The sequence below is a fragment of the Panthera onca genome, chromosome X, assembly GCF_046562875.1.
Source record: "Panthera onca isolate mPanOnc1 chromosome X, mPanOnc1 haplotype 2, whole genome shotgun sequence".
NCBI classification, from domain to species: Eukaryota; Metazoa; Chordata; class Mammalia; order Carnivora; family Felidae; genus Panthera; species Panthera onca.
The window spans coordinates 90,313,850-90,335,841 of NC_138357.1; the positions used below are offsets into that span (position 1 = coordinate 90,313,850).

Consider the following 21,992-nt stretch of genomic DNA (forward strand, 5'->3'; position numbering starts at 1 on the left):
AATCTTTCCAATTACAGAACCCTTCAACTATAGTCCCAATCCTGAAGACAAGCAGTGATATAACTTGTTTTTGTAATTAATAAATTATTTATGTATGTATAAGTTATTAAAATTTGGAGCAATGTTTGGATTCCAGATCCAATCTCGGATGTTCTGACTCAGTGGGTTGGGGCTGACAGCCTGTAGACCAGAAAAAAAGCTTCTGTAAGTTTTTCCAATGCACAATTGGGGTTAAATGCCACTATTTTCAAGTTTTTAAATTGTGTACTTGCCCCCGAAAACTTTACTTCAGACCAAGGAGGCAAGGTAGTTGATACTGTTGACTATATTCAATTAGCACAGGCATGGCCTTTTCGGAATAAAATGATGGCAACGCCAGGCACTCTGCTATGGCTACACATCTACAAAACTAAATACGTGGCCCACTGACATTCATGTTCTCACAGAAGTTTAAAAGACACGGGCGCCTGGGTGGTTCAATCGGTTAAGCGTCCGACTCTTGGTTTTGGCTCAAGTCAAGATCTCACAGTTCAGGGGATGGAGCCCTGTGTCGGGCTCCGAGCTGACAGCGTGGAGCCTGCTTGGGATTCTCTGTGTCTCTCTGCCCCCTGTCCCCCGCACACACCCTCTAAAAACATAAACACACTTAAAAAAGAAAACAGAAGAAGTTTAAGAGACAATTCCATAATGGAATCCAAAAGATGTAGATGAGGGAAAAAAGAAGAGAGGTACTTCAAGCTGAGGAAACCACTTATTTTTACACAGCCCTTATGAAAGAGGGTTTTGCGGATGATTTTAAATGAGAAAGGGGAAGGTACGTCACATACCCTTGCAAGTCACTTTTTTCATTGTTACAGACTGCCACGATTCTAAAAGAACAAATTAAAGCCAACAAATTCATTCCTAAACCTAACAGTCTATGATAAGTGGATGAGACTAGGAAAAGGTCCTGAGACACGATGGCACTTTAGGGATTTGGTCTCTGAGAAGCAGATGCAGAACTGAAACTGGCAAGTTTTGGCAGGGCTTAGGAGTCAAGTCCCTCTGCTGGCTAAGCTGATCTGACTGAGGTTCTTTCACAGCCCTCAAACTCAAGTTCTTCTGATTCTCTGTAATACAAGATTATTCTTAACTGTTTTGAGGAGAAACTCTACTGCACACCAGTAACTAACAGCTAACACATCCTGGCAATCTTTACTCAAAAAGGAAGTTTCCCATCTGGTCTCCTCCCAAAGTATCCTTAACAAAAAAGTCAGACAAAAGACACTGTAATACTGAAGATGTTCCAAGTCTTATTACTTCTTTTCACAGCCCTGTTTTATGGCTCTAGACTTCTATCTGTCTATACCAATACTTGATGTCCCTCAGGTACCTCCAACTGGATAAACTCCCAAAGGACTCATCTCCATTCAAAGCCTTTCCACCTCCCAATCCCAAAGCCTGCTGCTTACTTTACCGCCTACAAAAAAGTGAATCAAGCCAATAAATGAGAAATCTATTCCAACACTGAATCAGTTAATAAATGAACTAGTTTATTAACTCCTTAAGATCTACAAAATGTATGATCTTCCATCCATGCATCCACAGAGAACCCCTTTATCCCACACCTTTTTTCCTGTCACAGTGTCCTACTTGTCTCCCAGCTCATTTCTATTGTATTTTACAAAAATACAGGTATACAACTGACCAGAAATTTTAAAACACTGATTCTAGTATGTGTCTAATCTGTGTACACAAATGATCAGAGTACAGGATGAGTTCTTTTCCAAGTTCTTTAAATCAAGTAGTCTACAATTTGTATTCTTATCAAAATAAGACATATTTACACCAATAACAAATACAAGGAGCACACAATATATATTTTACAAAGGGGATAAAATGATGATTTTTTTTTCTTTTTTTTTTTTAATGTGGCATCAGATACACTGAATGCTTCATGAAGCTAGCTGTTATGGGTAAACACCAAAAAAGATGCTCTTTGGTTGGAAAGGATTTCTTGCAGGTAAAATATATGTGAGGAGAGCAAACTGAAATGGGAAACCTGGCCCCACTCTAACCCATCCATATCAGAGAGAATGGTTACTGCAGATCTATGAGCAGTCATGTCCTTTTCAAACATGTATTTTGGAGGAACTGAAGTACTTCTGCTGTTTATACTACTTTACGCTTAAAGGTATGTAACAGAACTCATGGCACAAATGAGTATCAAGTTGGAAAAACAAAACTAGGCTGGCAGAGTGGAGAAAGCATTATGAAGCGGCTAGATAAACCAATTAGGAGATCACCTCAGATCAGAGAATACTATCTAGGAAACATTAAAAGGTGAAGTACAAGTTGAAGAGTAGAGGAAAGAGGAAAAAGCCGGGCAATGATTTTTGCCCACAAGTAAGTAAAAATGGACAGGGGACAAAATAAACAGTAACGACCATCGTTTGCCAAAAGAACTGGAGCGATATTACATTCAGGTGAAGCCGAGTTCTACTGCCAATGTGAGAACTAGGGAGATGTTGTTTAAAGGCACAAACTTGCAACTAGTAGATAACTAAGTCCCAGAGAGCTAACACACAGCACAGAGATTACAGTCAATAAATACTGTATTACAAACTTAAAAGCTGCTAAGAGACTAGATCTTAATTGCTCTCACCATACACGCATGCACACTCAAAATGATAATATGTGATGAGGCAGAGGTGCTAGCTAACGCTACAATGGTAATGACATTGCAATATATATAAATGTACCCAAAAAAGGCGGTGTACACCTTAAACTTACACAGTAGCGTTATATGTCAATTATATCTAAATAAAGCTATTTTTAAAGAACTCAAATTTTCAAAATGCCAACCAGAAGAGTCAAGCTATTGAGCGTCATGAAGTATTCATTATTAAATAGGGCAGGGGTAGCCACAGAGAAGTATTAGCAACTGAATTAATAAAACTATGCTGTTAAACCTTCAACAAGGAAATATTACCGACATTTTAGAAACTTAAGGCATGGTTAAAATTACTTTAACAGCTAGTATTCAAATTCTAAGCAACTATTTTTAAAATAGAGTCCACGGTATCTTAATTAAATGAATTTATGTATTTATGTATTCTACATTAAAAAATAAATTCTAAGGATGCCTGAGTGGCTCAGTCGGTTAAGCAACTGACTCTTGATTTCGGCTCCGGTCATGAGTTTGAGCCCCCACATCGGGCTCTGCACTGACCGTGCAGAGCATGCTTGGGATTCTCTCTCTCCCTCTCTCTGCTTCTCCCTGCTTGTGCTCTCCCTCTCTCTCTCTCTCTCTCTCTTAAAATAAATAAATTTAAAAAAAATTTTTTTTTAATTTTTATTTAAAAAAATAAAATAGGGGCGCCTGGGTGGCTCAGTCGGTTAAGCATCTGACTTAAGCGGCTCAGGTCACGATCTTGCAGTTTGTGAGTTCAAGCCCCCCATCGGGTTCTGTGCTGACAGCTCAGAGCCTGGAGCCTGCTTCAAATTCTGTGTCTCCCTGTCTCTACCCCTCCTCCACTCATGCTCTGTGTCTCTCTCTCTCTCAAAAATAAAATAAACATTAAAAAAAAATTCAAAAGAAATTAACACTGGTACAATACTATTAAAAATAATAAAAATAAAATTATCAAAGATAGGAGGCATTGTCACAGATTACAAAAGTGGTTTCTAAAAGGAAATACATATCCTTGTGCCTTTACTTATTCCTTCTGCCATGGCATAAAAAATATGACAATAAAAGTCCTGAGTCAATAAAGGGTGTAAGATCAAATCAGACACCTGGAAATGAAGTAGTTCCTGAAGAAGAGTAAGGGAAAAAGAAAGTGAAAGTGCTATTTCACTCAGTGGTTTCATGTCACATATAATAGTACACGGGAGACAAGCCGAATGAACTGGTGAATGAGAACGTTTAGAGAATACAAATGCACTGTCAGTTTGTAGAGAAAAAAAAAATTTTGTTAAAAGGTGATAAATAAAGCCAACCTCTCCCCCCGCCCTCCATTTTTCCAGGCCATCCTACGAGAGGTATTTATCATTTCATAGCCTCTTCCATTTCATTTATCTATTCAAGAAACACTAATAAGCACTTGGTAAAATGCCAAACTAACGTGCACATCTCATTTGAGTTCAATCCATTTCCTTTGAATTGTGTCTCTGCGACACAATGGTAAGTCAGTACTTACCATCCTTAAATACCAAATTATAAGGGAACTCATACTGGTATCTAGCCAATTACCCACAGGTTCTCATTAAAAAACGCCACAGTCTTGGGGCGCCTGGGTGGTTCAGTCGGCTGAGCATCCGACTTCAGCTCAGGTCATGATCTCGTGGTTCGTGAGTTCGAGCCCCATGTCGGGCTCTGTGCTGACAGCTCAGAGCCTGGAGCCTGCTTCGGATTCTGTGTCTCCCTCTCTCTCGGCCCCTCCCCCGCTCATGCTCTGTCTCTCTCTGTCTCAGAAATAAATAAACATTACAAAAAAAAAAAAAAAAAAAAGGCCAGAGTCTTTACCTTTAAAATCCAAAAAAGTTCCAATGTTGATATATTTAGGGACATGTAAATAAGATATTTGTAAATATTAAGAACATGTAAATATTAAGAAGAATTTCTACACAATCTTCATTAAATGAAAGATACTCTGGCATTAAAGGACTAAAGAATATGGGTGTTATTACATCTTATTTTGCATTTCCTTCCTTCACATGAAGGAAATAATTAACAGTCTGCCAGGATGTGAAAATTGGAGGCATTATGTGAAACTATTTTTCAAAATTAGTGTACTTTTATTGAAATAATGATCATACATTGCCTGAAATATGTAACAAATATAAGCAATTATCATTAACGCCATTAAAAAGTAATGAAATAAAACATATAATTAATTATATGGCGTAAAGAGGCAACCAAATCCACCTACGGGGTTATCATCTGAAACAGGGAAGAAACACAACAAACACACATGACCTCTCTACTGGCCAACTTAAAAGTAACACCATATGACCGAAAAGTAAGCTGGGCATTAACTTCATATTTCTGAGGATGGGCAGAGTGACAAAAGTACAAGTATTAAATTCTAGGATGGGAAAATGGGTTTCACAAACAGTATCTCAGCTGGTCTCAAACGGAGGAGTTTTAGATACATAGTAGACAAAATGAGAACTGAAAAGAGAGGGCTGAAAAAAAAAATGGCAGATACTTTCACATACATATAAATCTTTACAATAATCTTGTAGAATGGAGACAGTTACTCTAGTACTATAGATGCAGAGAGAGAGGATCAGAAGAGTAAGGCATCTTGCCCAAGATCACACAATTAGTCATAAGGCAGGGCCAAATTTTAAAACCAAATTTGCTTGCTATGAGAGCTGTTTATACAGTACCAAACCAGAATGAATCTGTTGTAGAGATACATTTTGGTAACAAAGTTATTACCAGAGATACAAATAAAACAGGAGGCCCTGGAATCTACTTCATGTGTAGGTGAAAATAAGAAATCTATTATGAAAATAAACTGCATTTTATCATCGAAAACCTGTATACTCTATATCCCTCTTCAGGTAGGTATAAGGGAGAAAGAAAATGAGGTGCAGAAGACCTGACCTGTAATGGACCGACTGCCCACACTGCCCTACACCAAAATCCTCTTTTTTTTACCCAACCCTCATGCCAGTAACAGTGTGTTGAGGGGACTGAGCCCTGCTCAAAAACTGGACATAACTGGTCTACAGAGCAACCACATCTTTGATTTAAAAAAAAAAAAAGAAAATCAATTGAGAATGGCCAGGGGGCCCATTTCTCACCTGTGACATTTTGCAAAGTGAAGTTATTTTTGAAGGGATCAACACGAAGTCATGATCTTTCTTATTTATGACATGATGATCAGATATCTGCTAAGCACTTATCATATGCCAGCACTGTACCAAGCACCTACTCCGCTGTTCTACAATACCTTTCTATAGGAGACGTGAAAAATGAATCATCCCACTTTGATTATATCCTGCAACTTTACTGAATGCATTTATTACTTTGAATAGTTTTGTGGTAGAGGTTTTAGGGTTTTCTACATCTCACTTTGATTATACCTGGCAAGCATCCTTAAGAACAAGCCAACACAGAACAGAGAAAAAAATGAATCCTTGATGAAAACTTGCATCAGATGAATTAACCATTCCTGAAAGCTGTACTTCACATTATACAAGCTACTTTTTTTTTTTTTTAATGTTATTTTAACCAGCTTCATTTGGGAGTTCCTAAGCTTGCAGCCCAAAGCATCTATACTGATAAAGTGTGCTTCTAGGAAACAGCTTCATGTAGTGGTTAAGTCATCAGACATTCCACATCTACCCATATGAAACTAAAATACTAGCTAGCCACCTAAGGGGAGAGAGACCTTCGGATTTCTACCTTCATTTGCACTAAATGTTAAGCACTTAGAATACTATACTCAAATACCTCCTCCTCGACCAAAAATGATGATTCCTAAAATTCTCCTGAAAACAGACAGGGAGTACTGGAGAGAGAAGCCTTGAAAAAAAGCTAATGTCAAAATGAGATCAAAATCAAAGGCAACCTTCTCATTATGGAGAAGAGAAATAGCAAGGGTTCCTAAAACTTATTTTTTCTATGCTCACACAAATGAAATAAACATCAGAATGATACCAAGTATTTTAACAAGAAAACTGTACTTACTGAGGTAAAACAATTTTGCTAATATTGCTATGACCTGAAGGTTTGTTAGCCTTGAACTATGCCTGAACAAACAGAAGTTGTACACAGGAAGGTCTCTGTTGAACCTGACTTAGCAGTAACACTTGCTGTTTCCCTTGATTAAAGAGGATTTTAAATATTGCCACCTTCGTGGAAAACAGAGTTCTGCAACCACAGAATTATGTAAAATGCCACGGTATTGATGTTCAGAGATAGCCAAATTCTATAATATGGTAAACTTTATAGCCACATTTACCAAACTGCTATCAAAAACACTTCTGCCACACATAACAGTCATATTGTGACAAGATTATAAAATGACCAAATAAGATTATTTTGTATTTTAAGACACTGTAAGAGTCTTTGTTAGCTCCTATATACTGTGGATGTCCGAGAGGTAGTTAAAATATGCAAGGTAGCCTATCTGAACTTATTTTCCATTTCAAATCCACTCATAACCCATACTACACAATTGACTCTTGAACAACACAGGTTTGAATTGCATGGGTCCACTTATGTACGGATCTTTTTCAACACATTACAGTAGTATAAATGTATTTTTTCTTCCTTATGATTTCCTTAATAACATTTTCTCTTGTCTAGTTTTCTTTATCGTAAGAATATAGTATACGATACATACAACATATAAAATACATGTTAAGCAACTCTTTAGATTTAATCTTTTAGGTTAACGGTGAAGCTTCCAATCAACAGTAGGCCATCAGTAGTTATATTGTTGAGGAATTGTTAAATGCAGGTTTTCAACTGGGGCGGGGCGACGAGGGTTGGCGCCCATAACCGCCACGTTGTTCAAGGGTCAACTCTTTGAGAAGTGCTGCTCCACGTTTGAGGAAAACGGGTAATTTGCAGGCATCCTTTATTCTCCATACTACCTAATTTTATCCTGACATCAATTCATCTCACTGCACTTACCTTTGACAATTGTGTAATAATCAAAATACTTCACAATCAACTTGTTTCAGTGTTTCTGATTGTGTATCATTCTTTCATATCATCAGCATTGTTCTTCATAAAACTCATGAAAGACAGAAACAGTATTTGCCTAACTGTCTACTTTACAACTCTAGAACAAGCAAACGCAGTTTTTAAAATACCTTCAAGTAGTACCTTATTAGTGAATTCAAATTACAACCCACTGTAAAGCCTCTTTATCATTCTTTATCTCCCTCTCACCTCCCCTGAGGACCAAAATAATCTGCAATGGAGATATTTAGGACACGGCAGCCATTATAGTCATAAATTCACAAGAACTTAAACTTTATTCCTAGAACTTCTAATCCTTCAAAGAGCAAGGCTTTCGTTGCACAGGAAAGCACTATTTTTATGAAAAGCCCAGTAAGACCTAAAGTGATAGCACAGACAGCACAAGAAACTCAGTAACAACTTTGAGAGATATCAAATTTCGATAGTACGTAAAATATTAACCAACAACGTATTATCTTTTCCTAAAGATGTTTATTTTCACAAATCAGCAATTCAAATGACTTGCAGAGAATAGTTTTTTTTAATAATTCAGATTATGAGATGTGTCCCGTTGGTAGAGGTCAACAGATTTCTAGTGAGACCCATGCAAATAAATAGTCAGAATGGGGTCACAGACACACCAACATTTAGTAGCTCCTTCTGACCTCTATGGTGACCAATCACTTACAGTGGACTGATTTAGATGTCCAAATTGAGATTGAAACCTTCACCCTTTCCTGATGACGGACTTCAATTAAAACTTAAAAAAAAAAAAAAAAAAAAAAGTCTAATGGTATAATCAGTTACCTATGTCTTAGGATCGTAACTACTTTGTACCCTGAAACCCAGCCTTGAGTATCTTCTAGTTCATAGCTAGTAAAACAATTCCTTCACCTAAGTTTTCAAATTTTCCTTTGAAGTATCAATGCCAATATACATTCCAACATTTCTCAATCCTCTAATATTTAACAACAACCCACTCCCCAACCCCCCCCCCCCAAATGCATAAAATGAAACATTTTATCTTGGAAAAAATCCAATAACCTACCTTTAAACTAGACTCATAGTCTGTATTCACTTTGAACATAAGCCCAAGTCGTAAATGAATTTCCTTGGCTCGACAAAAGCTGGGATCAACATAAAGCACCTCCTGAAATGCTTTAATTGCCCTGAAAGAATACAGACATAAGATATCTTAACTTTTTGAAACTTGCATGAATTTTTGCTTGGTAGCACAGTAAAACTTCTGCTTTATGCAATATGGTTTTAAAGAAAATGTGTTTTACGTGAATGTGTTGTTTAAAAAAAAAGAGTAGAAACTGGCACCTGGGTTTTTTATACAATTGAATGTAAATCATCTAATATAAAAGGGAACAGGAAGATCAGATGAATGTATTCTCAATTATCCACATAATATCTTATGGCTTAATAAAATTCTCAGTTTAAATAACCGATTTCATTGTTTCTGGAATTTCCTAGGGGAAAGAGAGGTGGGGCAGATAGGATAGTTTTATTTTTAAGAAAGGAAAGGTTAATCCTGTCTCTAGTCTACTATGTAAGAATAAGTCTTCATTGAAAACTCTGTCTTCTACATTTAGATTTACAATCCATATGTACCTTATTTTTTATACAGTGTGAGGTCAGATTTCATTTTTTCCATACAGATATCCAATAGCCCTGGCATCATTTGTAGAAAAGACCATCCTTACCACAGCTCTGCAGGGCCACTTTGTCCTAAATCAAATGTCCACATTCATGTGGGGCTGTTTCTGGGTTTTCTATCATGTATCACTTTCCATTTGTCTATCAGTCTATTTTTGCCCCAGATTCACAATTTATCTTTTATAAAAGGCCTTGATTACCAGTAGAGCAAATGAAATACAAGCATAAGGAACACTCTTCACATTAAGGCATATAAAAATGCATTCAGTGATCATGTAAATGTACTACCTACTAAAAAATAAATTAAAATCATAATAAGGAAAAATGTCTACTTTGAATTTTGAAAATTGTAATACAGCTGTAACATATGTTGGTCATCATTTTAAATCTCTCTACATTATTTAAGACTCATCCCAAGTACCAGCTAATATATTCTTTATAAAGCTTATCAACTATTCTCTGCCTCTACTTATCCTAGAAAGGTAGCTATTTAGAATCATAGATGATTCCAAAGGAAAAGTCCATCTTTTATATCAAAATACCATAACTCAAAACAGAGCACAATACTTCCTACGTCTTTAAAGGAATTTTATTGTGATTCATGCATTATCTATTTCCCCAAAAAAACAACTGTGTTTGGCTATGTCCATGTTTATTATAAAATTAAGGGTTCTAAAAGGTAATGTTCATCGTTGAGGGGCGGGGGCAACAGGTGCGGCATCAGATACTTTTATACCTGACAAAATACTTTCTTCCTGAAGAGGAGGTTGGCATCTATGTGTTAAATGGCTTTTTAAATGAGTGGGTGTGTATGTGTCATCTGATGTGTACAGGTAGAAGACTGGAGTTAAAGACCTGACAGAAAAGAATTGGTGTAAATTACCATTCAAAGGCAGCTATTTCTCAGACTCCAAGATACTTCTCTGCGTGTTAAGAGGTTCTCTTTGTACTTGACTCAAACCTTTCTAATAGGAGGAGGTACAGTTCAGCCTCTATGATTCTCCTGGTCATGACTAGTGCTACCACCTTATAATAAAATAGGCAGTTGTTGGGGGAGGGGAGGCAACATATAAAAGGTTAGGAAAAAAACAATTGCAGCTATAAAGGAGGCCAATTAAAACACGATACAAGTGGGAAAGGGTAATGCAGGGGTATGGAGAAGCTTCTGGGCTAACAGCAATTTTTCATTTCTTGACCCAAATGATGCTTATGAACGTTCATTGTACAAATAACATGTTAAGATGTATACTTACGTTTATACATTCTGAAGTATGATATATTCTGTAATAACCAAAATTGAGGGTGATGCTTCATAAAATGCTAATTAACCTTAACTTACGACATGGGTCAGAAAACTCTTGTGGAATAAGTCAGAACGAAGCAATGTCCACACGTGCCAATAATAAAACCCAGGCAGGCCTGAGTCAAAGACATGAACGAAGAAGAATGGAAGTGGAAGACAGCAAAGAAAAGAAGAAACAAAGGAGAAAAAAGAAGTTAGGAAAGAAAAATGGTCTAAGGAAGGGCGTGTGAGAAAATGCAGTAAGGAGAGCACAGAGCATCAGAAACAAGCCCTTGGGAGAAATTATTTCCTACTCTGTCTTAGTTTCCATCTCCAGCCTTTCTTCTGAACCCCTAAATTTGTAGATGTGTTTTACTCCACAGGTGCCTTTCGTGCAGACACCTTATCTGATTGGTTCAACAATGTCACACAAGTACAAAAAAACATAGGTTTATTTTTAACAAGTTTTCTATATATGTTAACACACTGGAAATTAAAAAAAAAAATTAACCTATAAGCAAAAACGCATGTTCCAACATACTAGCCTGGGCTACCCTATGTTTATTCTTTAAGGACTGTTAAAAGTGCCCATGAGGGGAGCCTGGGTGGCTCAGTCAGTTAAGCGTCCAACTTCTGCTCAGGTCATGATCTCACAGTTTGTGAATTCGAGCCCCGTGCTGGGCTCTGTGCTGACAGCTCAGAGCCTGGATCCTGCTTCAGATTCTGTGTCCCCCTCTCTCTGTTCCTCCCCTGTTCGCTCATGCTCTCTCTCTCTCTCTCTCTCAAAAATAAAGATTAAAATAAAAAATTTTTTAAGTGCCCATGAGATGGTATGGCCAACACATATCAAATCATCAAGTTCTTCCCATTGTTGTTTCAAAGTTTTCCTCAAATTCAGTATCTTGCAGACTGAATGTTCAATATCTCATTACTAGATGACTGCAATAGATAGACTCTTTAAGGACTACTCTTGCTCTGCTCTGGCTTCCCTATGTTTCCTCAAACATGTGGCTCCTGTAACGGACTACTAACCATGATACTCTAGGTCAAATCTCCATGTAGCATTTAAGGTCTATGAGCAACACGTACTACTACCTATTCAACTCTATTCCCAGTTATGACCCAATATTGTTCTTCCTCAGCTGTGACCTGGCTTATTTCAGGAATTTCTTTTTGCAAATACCAGCCCTCTTGACTTTGCTGCTTCTCCTCAGAATGGTCTCCTAATCTGAAATATTTTCATTCTTCTGCTTCACCCTAAATCCACTATAGCCTAAAAGACCGACCACCCAAACTCAACACCAGCGGTTTTTTTGCTTAGGGTTAACCAGCAGTTAGGTCCACTCTATAATCAAATCATTTTATTCTCTACCTACTGGTGTGCTATCTCCAGTTCCTTGAGGTTTACGTTCCTCTTTTATTTTTTTTTTAATATTTATTTATTTTGGGGAGAGTACAAGCGGGGTAGGGGCAGCAAGAGGGGGACAGAGGATCTGAAGCGGGCTCTGTGCTGACAGGCTGACAGCAGCGAGCCTGATGCGGGGCTCGAACTCACAAACCACAACATCATGATCTGAGCTGAAGTTGGACGCTCAACCAACTGAGCCACCCAGGTGCTTCTTTTATTTTTAATTCTCTAAATAACACAGAAAATGATTAATTTTAATACATGTTTACTAATGTCATCACTTTTATACTTGGCTGACTGGGTTTCTGGTGGGGGCAGGGACAGCAATGCTCCAGTCTATTTATTGAGCTTCCCTCATCTAATCAAAAATATCTAGGTTCATTTTCATTTCCTTTTCTGAACTTTTACCTATTTTTCTTTCCCATATGCTTCCTCAGTTTTTCCCCACCTTAGGGGGAAAAAAAGGAAAAAGGTAGAGTGTGTGTGTGTGTGTGTGTGTGTGTGTGTGTGTGTGTGTAGCAGGGGAGTGTGTGGAGAAAATAGGTACCACTTAGACTACATTCTAATTTTGGTCATTTTACCACATTCTTATCTCACCAAACTATGGGTAGCCAGAACATGACCTCTGCACCACAAGCTAGACTAAAAATACCAAGACATAAATATTCTGTTGACCTCAGTATTCTGATTGGCAGAGAATTTTAGAACATGAGAAATGGCTACCCAAAACTACAAAATAATTTCATGATACAATGCCTGGAAAGGTTTACGATTTTCAAATATTAAAACATATTCTCTAGAAATAATTTTGGCAATGTAAAACACTACATTTTTTACATTTTTGAGGAAAAAATGCCCATAATTATGCAGAGCAATATGCACTTTTTTGTTGTTTCTAGAAAGTCATTAAAAAGAAAAGACTTCTTAAGGATTTTACCAAACTATAGTAAAAATAATGATATTAACTAAATGTTCCTAGCACAGTTTCAGTACATTTAGAAAGAGACATAATAAAACATTTAACTTTTCTAAGGCTAATAAAGCTGAGTCCAGAGATTTCCCTCAGGGATATCTAAAGGGATAAGTGGTCTAATCCCACAAAATTTCATACTAATAAAGGTGAGAATATTCTAGCTCTAAATCAGTAATAACATGTATACACACAACAGTTATCTACTTCCACACATCCATATTAGGAAATTTAGGGGCTCCTTTTAAATGAGACAAATAGATTTGATGAAGTAATCAAAGAGACAAACAAGGCAGCATATTTAAAGGTGGAGATGGTAGGAGAAAGCAGACCAAACACAGTACGTGGCACAAAGTTACACAGGTAAAGAAAAATGCTTAATACATTTTCAGGGAAATGTCCATACAGTGTGATGGACACAAAGAATATATTTAGGGGAACAGTAGGCTAGAAGGATCATTTGCGGTTGAACCAGAGAGGACTTTAAATGTGAGGCTAAGTCAGAAATATCACACAAGAGGGGCACCTGGGTAGCTCAGTCAGTTAAGCACTGGACTCTTGAAGACTCTTGATTTCAGCTCAGGTCATGATCTCACCTTGGGATTCTCTCTTTCTGCCCCTGACCTCTCCCTCCCTCTCCCTCTCTCTCTCAAACACACACACACACACACACACACACACACATACACACACACACACACACCATCTCTGTCTCGAAATAAACTAAAAAAAAAAAAAAAAAAAAAAGGGAAATATCACACAAGAGTACTTCACATAGCCATTTGCTAATGTTTTAACACTTCATGGCTTTTTCTGCTCTTTCTAGCCAGTCTTCATTTCGTTACCCCAGACAGTGGTAGAGTTTTTCCCTTCCCCTATTGCAAAGATTTATGTTTCTATCCTTAATTTCTCTGGAGCTTAATTAGCCCAAGCCCTTCCAAATTCTCTCTAGCAATCTACGTGTCACTGGTAAGCATAACTTTACCAGAACTGCCTTAGTTAAATGCTAGTTTTGTCAAAACAGAAATGTATATGATAAACAACACATGTTAACATGAACTGTTTCATTTTAATGGAACTATACACTTTAAATTAAGCTTTAGATCTAAGAGCGTTACTTTGCATTATGATAGCTAAAAAATATATCTTAAATATTAAGCTTTTGCCCGACTCCATGCTAGACAAGCCTCAGGATCAATGGTAGTATCAAAACATTAGGTTTATTTGCACCTGAAGTGGTCACCACAATGGAGCACAGAGTCCTACACTTTTAAGAACAATTGTGATTGGTAAAGTGCTTGAGGAATTACCGCTAAAAAAAACCCATTACTTGTAACGTGTTAATATATCTGTTTTTGTACTCCCCTCTGCCTCATTCCCCTAACCCTTTTTAAAGTCAACAATGATCACATTTCCTTACCAGGCCAATTAGTTAGATTGGGGAGCTTCGTTTCCAAAATCCTATGCCTCTAGCAGAGAATTATGTATCTTTTAGATCTGCCACCATAAGAACCTTCTGATACTGATCAACGGGAATACAAAGGGTTGCTAGAAAGAGAGGACTGATAAGAATTTTCAGGGGGATATACTTACAAGTACGGCTACAAGTTGTAATAATTTATTACTGTATGTATTTTAATTACTCTCACTCGAGGATATAGGTTTCTCACTATAAGGCAAGAAGAAACACAGTTCAAGGTACCCCTAGCAATGTAGCATCCTCGTGAGCAAGAACAAGTGAAGGCATGGGCACGCGTTCATGCACCTATAAAGGATCAGCTTTATAAAGACTGGTTCTAGGTCTCTGATGTATGTATTTTACATCGTGCTTCTGTATCTTTCCCCTCTGGACATCTCTTTTAAGTTTGGTCCCACAGTACAGAGTAGGATCAATAGTAAAACTGACTAATGATGCTAAGTTCAGTGAGGATTTTACAGTTGCTCTACTACTTTCTGACATGGCTTCCTCTAAGAAGAGAACGCAACTGAAAGGTGGAAGAGCTGACCAAAGAACAAATGATCTAGAAGCTAACCAATCAAATCAACTCCAAAAGAAGAAATGGGCAGAATATGGCAAGAAACAAGGCAAACAAATTAACAGATCAAGCTATACTTAATAAAAACTGTTCTCAATAATATTAAGTCACCATCACCAACCCCAACACACGTGTTAGTCGCACACATTATCACCAAATACTTAATCTAATAATCAATCACTGACAGAAACCATCACCAAATGTCAAATTTTATTTAAATTACAAATGTAGTAAAGATACAACATTCTGAGATATCCCAGGAAGACCCTTAGAGCTCACAATACAAAAAAGGGTATAACACACTCTTCTCTAGAAACGTTTTTTTAGGAAATCCCAGAATTTCATGTAAATAATTGCAGAAACAAGAAAAAAATGCCTGATCCCAGCTACTAACAGCTACTTACAAACAGAACCAAATAAAACACACAGGTTTAACCTAAAGAAGTTCCTATCACTTAAGGCTATACTCTGAAACGCACCAAGCACCTCCTCCATGCTAATTCTGCAGCTGTTCAAGAAACAGCAAGATAAGCTAAAAACAAAAGTTGGGGCACAGAGTCTGTGAACAACATCCGACCAGCAAAAGAGAAAACACACAGCTAAGATGGATTCAGACAGAGTGTGAAATACATCATTTTAGGAAGCAGCTAAAGTTGAAACTGAAAACATAATAAGAAAATGGTGGTGACCAGGACAGGGCCGAGAAAGCAGAGGGCACTTGTTAATTCAGACATTGCATTGTCCTTCTATCATTCAGTTTCATCTCTTAGGTCAACTGAAGGATACAGAAATCATATAGAGATAAAGAAGCATGTAATATTAATGTTCCACAGCTATAAGTCTCCTAAGCTGACATGGTCACATCCTCATTCAAGTAATCCAATTTTGAACGGATGATGGTTTCACTTCATTGCCAATTTGACGTCTGTATCTTCAATCTACAGGGAGCTTACAAGTTATCACAGGCAGGTAAAAAAATGGCTGCTGTGTCATATACATGTCCATTCCTAAACTGTAGAGTTCCTTGCCTCAGGTTTAAGCTAAACTACTTGTGGCTGGCCATAAAGAATGTACCAATGTGCCCAGGAGAACAACTGCAAAAACGGATTAAAAAGAATAACTACCTGTCCATCTTCAAACTTGGGGACAGAGTATAACAGAAAACAACAACAACAACAACAACAACATTAGATTGGGGAATCTGGGCATAACCTTGCTTCTGCCACTAATTAAACAGTTACATAAAAGTGAGTTTTACACACACACACACGCGCGCGCGCGCGCCTTGGTTTCATCATCTACAAAATTAAAGGAATGAAGTTATCTCTAAGACCACTTCTAGTTCTAAAAGTTCAGAACTGTGTATTTTATGAATAGGATCTTCAAGAAACTAAGAGTGTCTTAAAACAGTCCTCATCTACCCTTGGTTTTAAATATGATGCACTGGACATGAGGCGAAGAGGCTTAAGTTTAGGATTGACCTATAGTAATGGATAACTTAAGAGAAAAAAAAATTACACAGCTTCTTCATGAAGATCAATTAAAGTTTTGTAGACTTTACAAACAAACTGAGTGACCTAAATGATTATAATACTCTATATACACACAGGTGTTCTCTAACAATGCAGTGTTTCCACAGATGATCAAAACCCAACAGAACCAAAAGCAAAGAGGGAAGAAAAAGCATATAGAAAAAGTCATCCAAGTCTACAGTTTCATCTTTAGGGAAACCATATTGAATCACTGCCAATCCATATGTAAAAGCTCTGTAATAAATACCCAGGGTGCCCAACAGGTAGATGACAGGGTTATAAACTTTGGCCAAAACCTTCCTTTGGACTCTCACAGCATTCACTCAGGTTAAAATTATGGAGAACAAAAGGGACTCTGACAAAGTTGAATATGCTTCAAATAAAAAATGTCTAGATAGGGCTTTATGGTTTACAAAACGTACATATCTAATCTGATCAAAACTCTGTAAAATAGAAAAGGTAAGTGACTACGATTCACTTAAAAATATCTCTCTCTCTCCCTCCCTCCTCTCTCTCTCTCTCTCTCTCTCTCTCACACACACACACACACACACACACACACACACACACACGAGGAAATGCTGAGACCAGAATACCAGTCTTCCAACTCAAAGTCTATGTTATTTCCATTGGAGAACACTATTATTTTGTCTGGTAAACAAGAAAAACAACAATGGGGCAAAGGCCATAACAACAGGGCCATACTCTTTACAGTTTATAAAATCTTATGTACTACTACCATATTTAATCTCTGATTCTGAAAGTAGTAACATTATTCCTATCGTATAAATGTGAGAATCGAGATCCTGTAACCTGGTGCCTAGTTACTGCAAACTGGAAAGTACTAGCATGTGCGTGAGTGTTTGAGAGAGCAGAGGGACGCACACAGCTAATCCTGTATAGAAGTCTGAAAAGGTAAGGATCCTGGTCATCAAAGATCATTTACCCACAGACCTCGAGATCTGAGAGCATAGTCATTCTCCAGTTCAAATTACCTGGGGACCACCGATCCATGAGTGACCGAGAAATTCCAAAAGCTTTCCAGTCTAAACCTTGTTTAATCAGAATCTCATACCCTACTCTTTTAGGAACACATACAACTCTAACAATCTAAAGTGGGTCAGTATTTCTGAAAGAACAATCTAATCATTTCAAGAGATTACTGAAAACTATAGGCTTAGTGACACTAAAATACTTTGTATTTATTATACATACACACACAATATTAAACAAAACAAGCCATTTACTGGAAGTAATTGGAGTTACTAGTTTTACGTCAACTTACCACTGAAATGCATTGTAATGGAAGTAGACCAAACCAAGACCATATAAAAAGGCAGCATTCTGTAAATAAAGGGAAAAAGAGACTTTTAAGAAAAGCATTGATATGTCTAATGCAGATGATGTTATTAATATAAAATACAGCCTCCAAGATGTTTTAAGTCATAAAACGATCTTGCATTACAACATATTTATAATATATTTCTACAACATCAAAACAACAGTGATGAGTCAGCAGATGGCACACAATCCAATCGACTTGGAGAGATTCTCTGGTTTGTTTTTAATCAAACCTGCCCTAAAATTAAAAAATTGTGAAGCAGGATTCCATGGGCACATCTAAAATAAAAACCTATTATTCAGGAATAAGAAAATGCTTGGACTATGCTAATCCTATTCTCTCTTGCTTTTATCTGTATTCTTTCTCTGGTTCTTTGTTTCTTTAACTAGATTTAATTTTATGTTCAGTGCTGCCAGGAAGGTTGTAGTTAGAATTCATAGGAAATGCATAAACCCAGAACAAAATTTTAGTGTTAAAAAAAAAAATCACATGCTAAAATGACACATTTGGGGCTCTAAACATATAGTGATTCCTTTTGTGGTACAAAACGGAACGATGCTTAACCAGACTCATTCTGATCTCTGGCCTCCAAAATAGGAACTACCTAGCTACTCCTTTTCTCAAAAAGGACAAATGTTTGAGTATTTATTACATGGTTTTTCTTTTTTTTTCTTTTTAACCAATCAGTTTTAGTAAAACTTACCTGTTAAAAAAAAAAAAAGTAAAGCTTTCAACGCTGACCCTTGAGAACAAATTTCTCCAAACCTATATTCTCAAACGTGAAAATTTTACACTCTTAAAATAAATGCTTCTCGCCACACAGTCTTGGGCTGCATCTCTCCAGAAGCATACCCTGAGACAGAGGTTTTAGGATAAGTAGTCTACCTGGGAAGTTACCCTAGCAAATACCAGTAAGGGAGTGGAGAAGTGAGGCAGGGAAGGGAAAGAAGCCAATAAAGGGTGCAGTATGGCTGGTTATACAGCTGGGACTGAATCCTATTAGGGATCTCAAGTAGACAGTATGGAACACTCCTAAGTCATCTTGCCCTCTCTCAGAGTCATCTTGCCCAAGTGTGAGGGACTAGAGTATTTACTTATCCCACAACTACTATCAGTCACTGGTCAGAGAACAAGAATCAGCGATGTTTAGAGTATAAAGAAAACTGTAAGCAGCCAGGTGACCTTTTGGCAGGCAGTTATTTTTTTTTAATACTAAGCTTCGTTCTAGGATTATATTGTGCATTTCCTCTGAATTTCAAGTACCTTTCTGGAAACACTGAAAAATGTTTCTTAAGTACAATCTTAAAATGTAATAAATTGAAGACTTGATTTCATTCAATCTTCATTACCCCAGCTTTCCAATCCAGAAAATTACATGCTACGGGAGTATTCACAGATGTGGGCATTCGCAAAGGTCTTAGAAAACCTCTATTTCAAAAGTTTGTATTTTAAAAAAATTTTCAAATTTGTTTGGAACTGGTTTTAATCAGGATCATTCACTTATCACCCCATCCCCCACCCCCTGAAATAAGCTGAGCAATTACTAGGTGTCAGGGACAATACCCAAGGGCTGAAGAAGCCAAACTGATTAAAACAGAACTTTCCCCGCTCTCAAGAAGTATACAACCTAAGTGCGTGCAGATGGTGGGGAGTGGGGAGAACAGTGATAACAAGAATGCAGGAGCAGTTAATTCAGTCATGAAGTGTTCAGCCCAGAAAGTCTAGGCTTGAAAGACAACTGTCTTCTTAGGTGAGGGAAAAGGCAGAGAAGGGAGCAGGGCTGAAAAGCAGATTGACGTCTTTCACCAATTTTGGTAATTACCCAGAGAAGGTGGTGTGGGGAGTGGTGGAAATAGGACTTTACTGAGGGGCATTTCTGCTTTCAAGAAACACCCTGCATTCTCCCAACGTCCTTACTTTGTTCATAGCTTATCCTTCCCACTCTAGGAAATCCTATCCCTATCCCTGCCACCTTATACATTCTATCCTTATTCAAGATCCATCTTAAATGGCATCTTCACCAGGAAGCTCTGCTGCTTCTCCCGCCTCAATCCAGAAGTAATCTTTCCAACCTCTGAATTTCCAACCTCTAAAACTGGCCTCAGAGCACAAAGCCTCTATCCTACGGTATGACTATGTAATAGTAAGAACTTAATTTAACACAAAACGCCAACATTTCTTTTTAAAGGCTCTAACCCCACGAGGTGGTGGAGGGCTTCATTTACAGAATCAACAAACAAGGATCAGAAACTTGCTCAAAGAGCCAGGTACTAGTGGGGGACACAGGAACTGAATCTAGGCCTGCCTCCGGAGTTCACTCTTTTTAACTAGTGTGTTGTTACTTGTGTACTGACTAAATGCCATCTCACCAGACAAAAGTGCCACAGAGGCAGGAGTGTTAATCATCTGGGTATCCCGTTACTACCTAGCACAGTGCCTTCTACACAGCGGGTGCCCCAAGGTTTAGTAAACTGAGTCACCCAGTATTTAAGCTCAGTTATTAAATTCAGCTCCCTAGATGACATATAGTATGAGGCGTGGTTCCTATTAACCAGGAGCTTACATATCTTGGCAAACAGTTAAGTCTCATTTTTCCATAACAGTAAACAATATAATTCAAACATTAATTGAGCATCTGTTATGAATCACAACAGACTTATCAGCACTGGAAAGATGGTAGAGAACAGATAAAAATCCCTATCCTCAATGAATTTACAACTTAATGACAACAGAGTATGAAATTAAGTGCACAATAATATATTCCAAGCTACAACCATTTAAGAGTTAGTGAAGTATAATAAGGACTAGGAAAGAGGTGGTACTTGGGTACTGCATCTCAAGGACGGCTGGGAAAGGAGAAGGAACAACAAGCCATCTCAGCCAGGGATTCTAAACCACACAGCTTTAGAAACAGTGACCTGGGGGTCTTACATATGCTCTTACATAAATGAATTCCTGGGGCACCTAGGTGGCTCAGTTCGTTAAGTGTCTGACTCTTGGTATCGGCTCAGGTCATGACCTCATGGTTCGTGGGATCGAGCCCCACATCAGGCTCTACGCTGACAGCGTGGATCCTGCTTGGGATTCTCTCTCCCTCTCTCTCTCAAAATAAATAAACTTTTTTTTTAAATGTGTAATCTTTGCATAGAATAACAATTTGATTGTAGCACCACGAAGCATCCCATACTCCAAGAGTCACCTTTGATGATAATCATTTTTATACAGGAATATCATGAAGAAATAAAAACACACCAAACTATTAGAAAAATACCGAATTTCTTAACCTTAGTCTTCTCTGATACTAACCCCACATAAATAGTGGTGCACAGTGGGAACAAAAAAATCTGCTATTCATCCTACCCAGGGACTAAAAGAGGGGATAGGGAGGCAGAAGGCATTCCAAAGCCCCAGGAGTGAATTTCCAAATGCCTTCTGGTTACCTCCACCTGTTGGATATGCTACAAATACCTGAAACTCAACAAATCTTGGACTGAACAGGAGAGTCTGATGTTTTAGTGGTACGGAAAATTTTCAATTTTTTTTTTAACGTTTTTATTTATTTTTGAGAAAGACAGAGAGACAGAGCATGAGCTGGGGAGGGGCAGAGAGAGAGGGAGACACAGAATCCGAAGGAGGCTCCAGGCTCTGAGCTGTCAGCACACAGCCCTATGCAGGGTTCAAACCCACAAACCGTGAGATCATGACCTGGGCTGAAGTCGCACCCTTAACCGACTGAGCCACCCAGGCGCCCCCGGTACGGAAAATTTCAGACAGTGGTAACAATCTCACCAGTTAAGCAAGACAAAAGTAGTCCTATTTTTCTTCTTTTACCTCCTTCCCACCAATAAACCCCATTTACTCTACTTATAAAACTCATTTTACAACCCAAAAGCCTCTGAATCAATCCCCTCTCCATTCTTACTGCCTTTCTCCAAGTAATCTAGGACCTCAACTTTGTCTGCCTGGCCTCTTGCAATAGTTTCTTAACTCCTCTCCCAAATTCTAACCTCCCCTTCCGTGTAACCCCTTTGAATTACCTTCCATTACCACTGCCAGTGAGCCTTCAAAAACCT

At 37.9% G+C, this 21,992-nt stretch overlaps 1 protein-coding gene across 9 annotated transcripts in view; it reads right to left on the reverse strand.

Moving 5' to 3' along the window:
• KDM6A (lysine demethylase 6A) overlaps window positions 1-21,992 on the reverse strand; it is a 207,132-nt gene that overhangs the window by 87,336 nt on the left and 97,804 nt on the right. For all 9 annotated transcript variants that reach the window (XM_081793061.1, XM_081793059.1, XM_081793066.1 and 6 more), the window contains 2 exons: window positions 17,863-17,921; window positions 8,736-8,856 (listed from right to left, as the gene is read on the reverse strand). In XM_081793061.1, coding sequence (XP_081649187.1) covers window positions 8,736-8,856; window positions 17,863-17,921 — 180 coding nt within the window. The remainder of the gene's footprint in view (window positions 1-8,735; window positions 8,857-17,862; window positions 17,922-21,992) is intronic.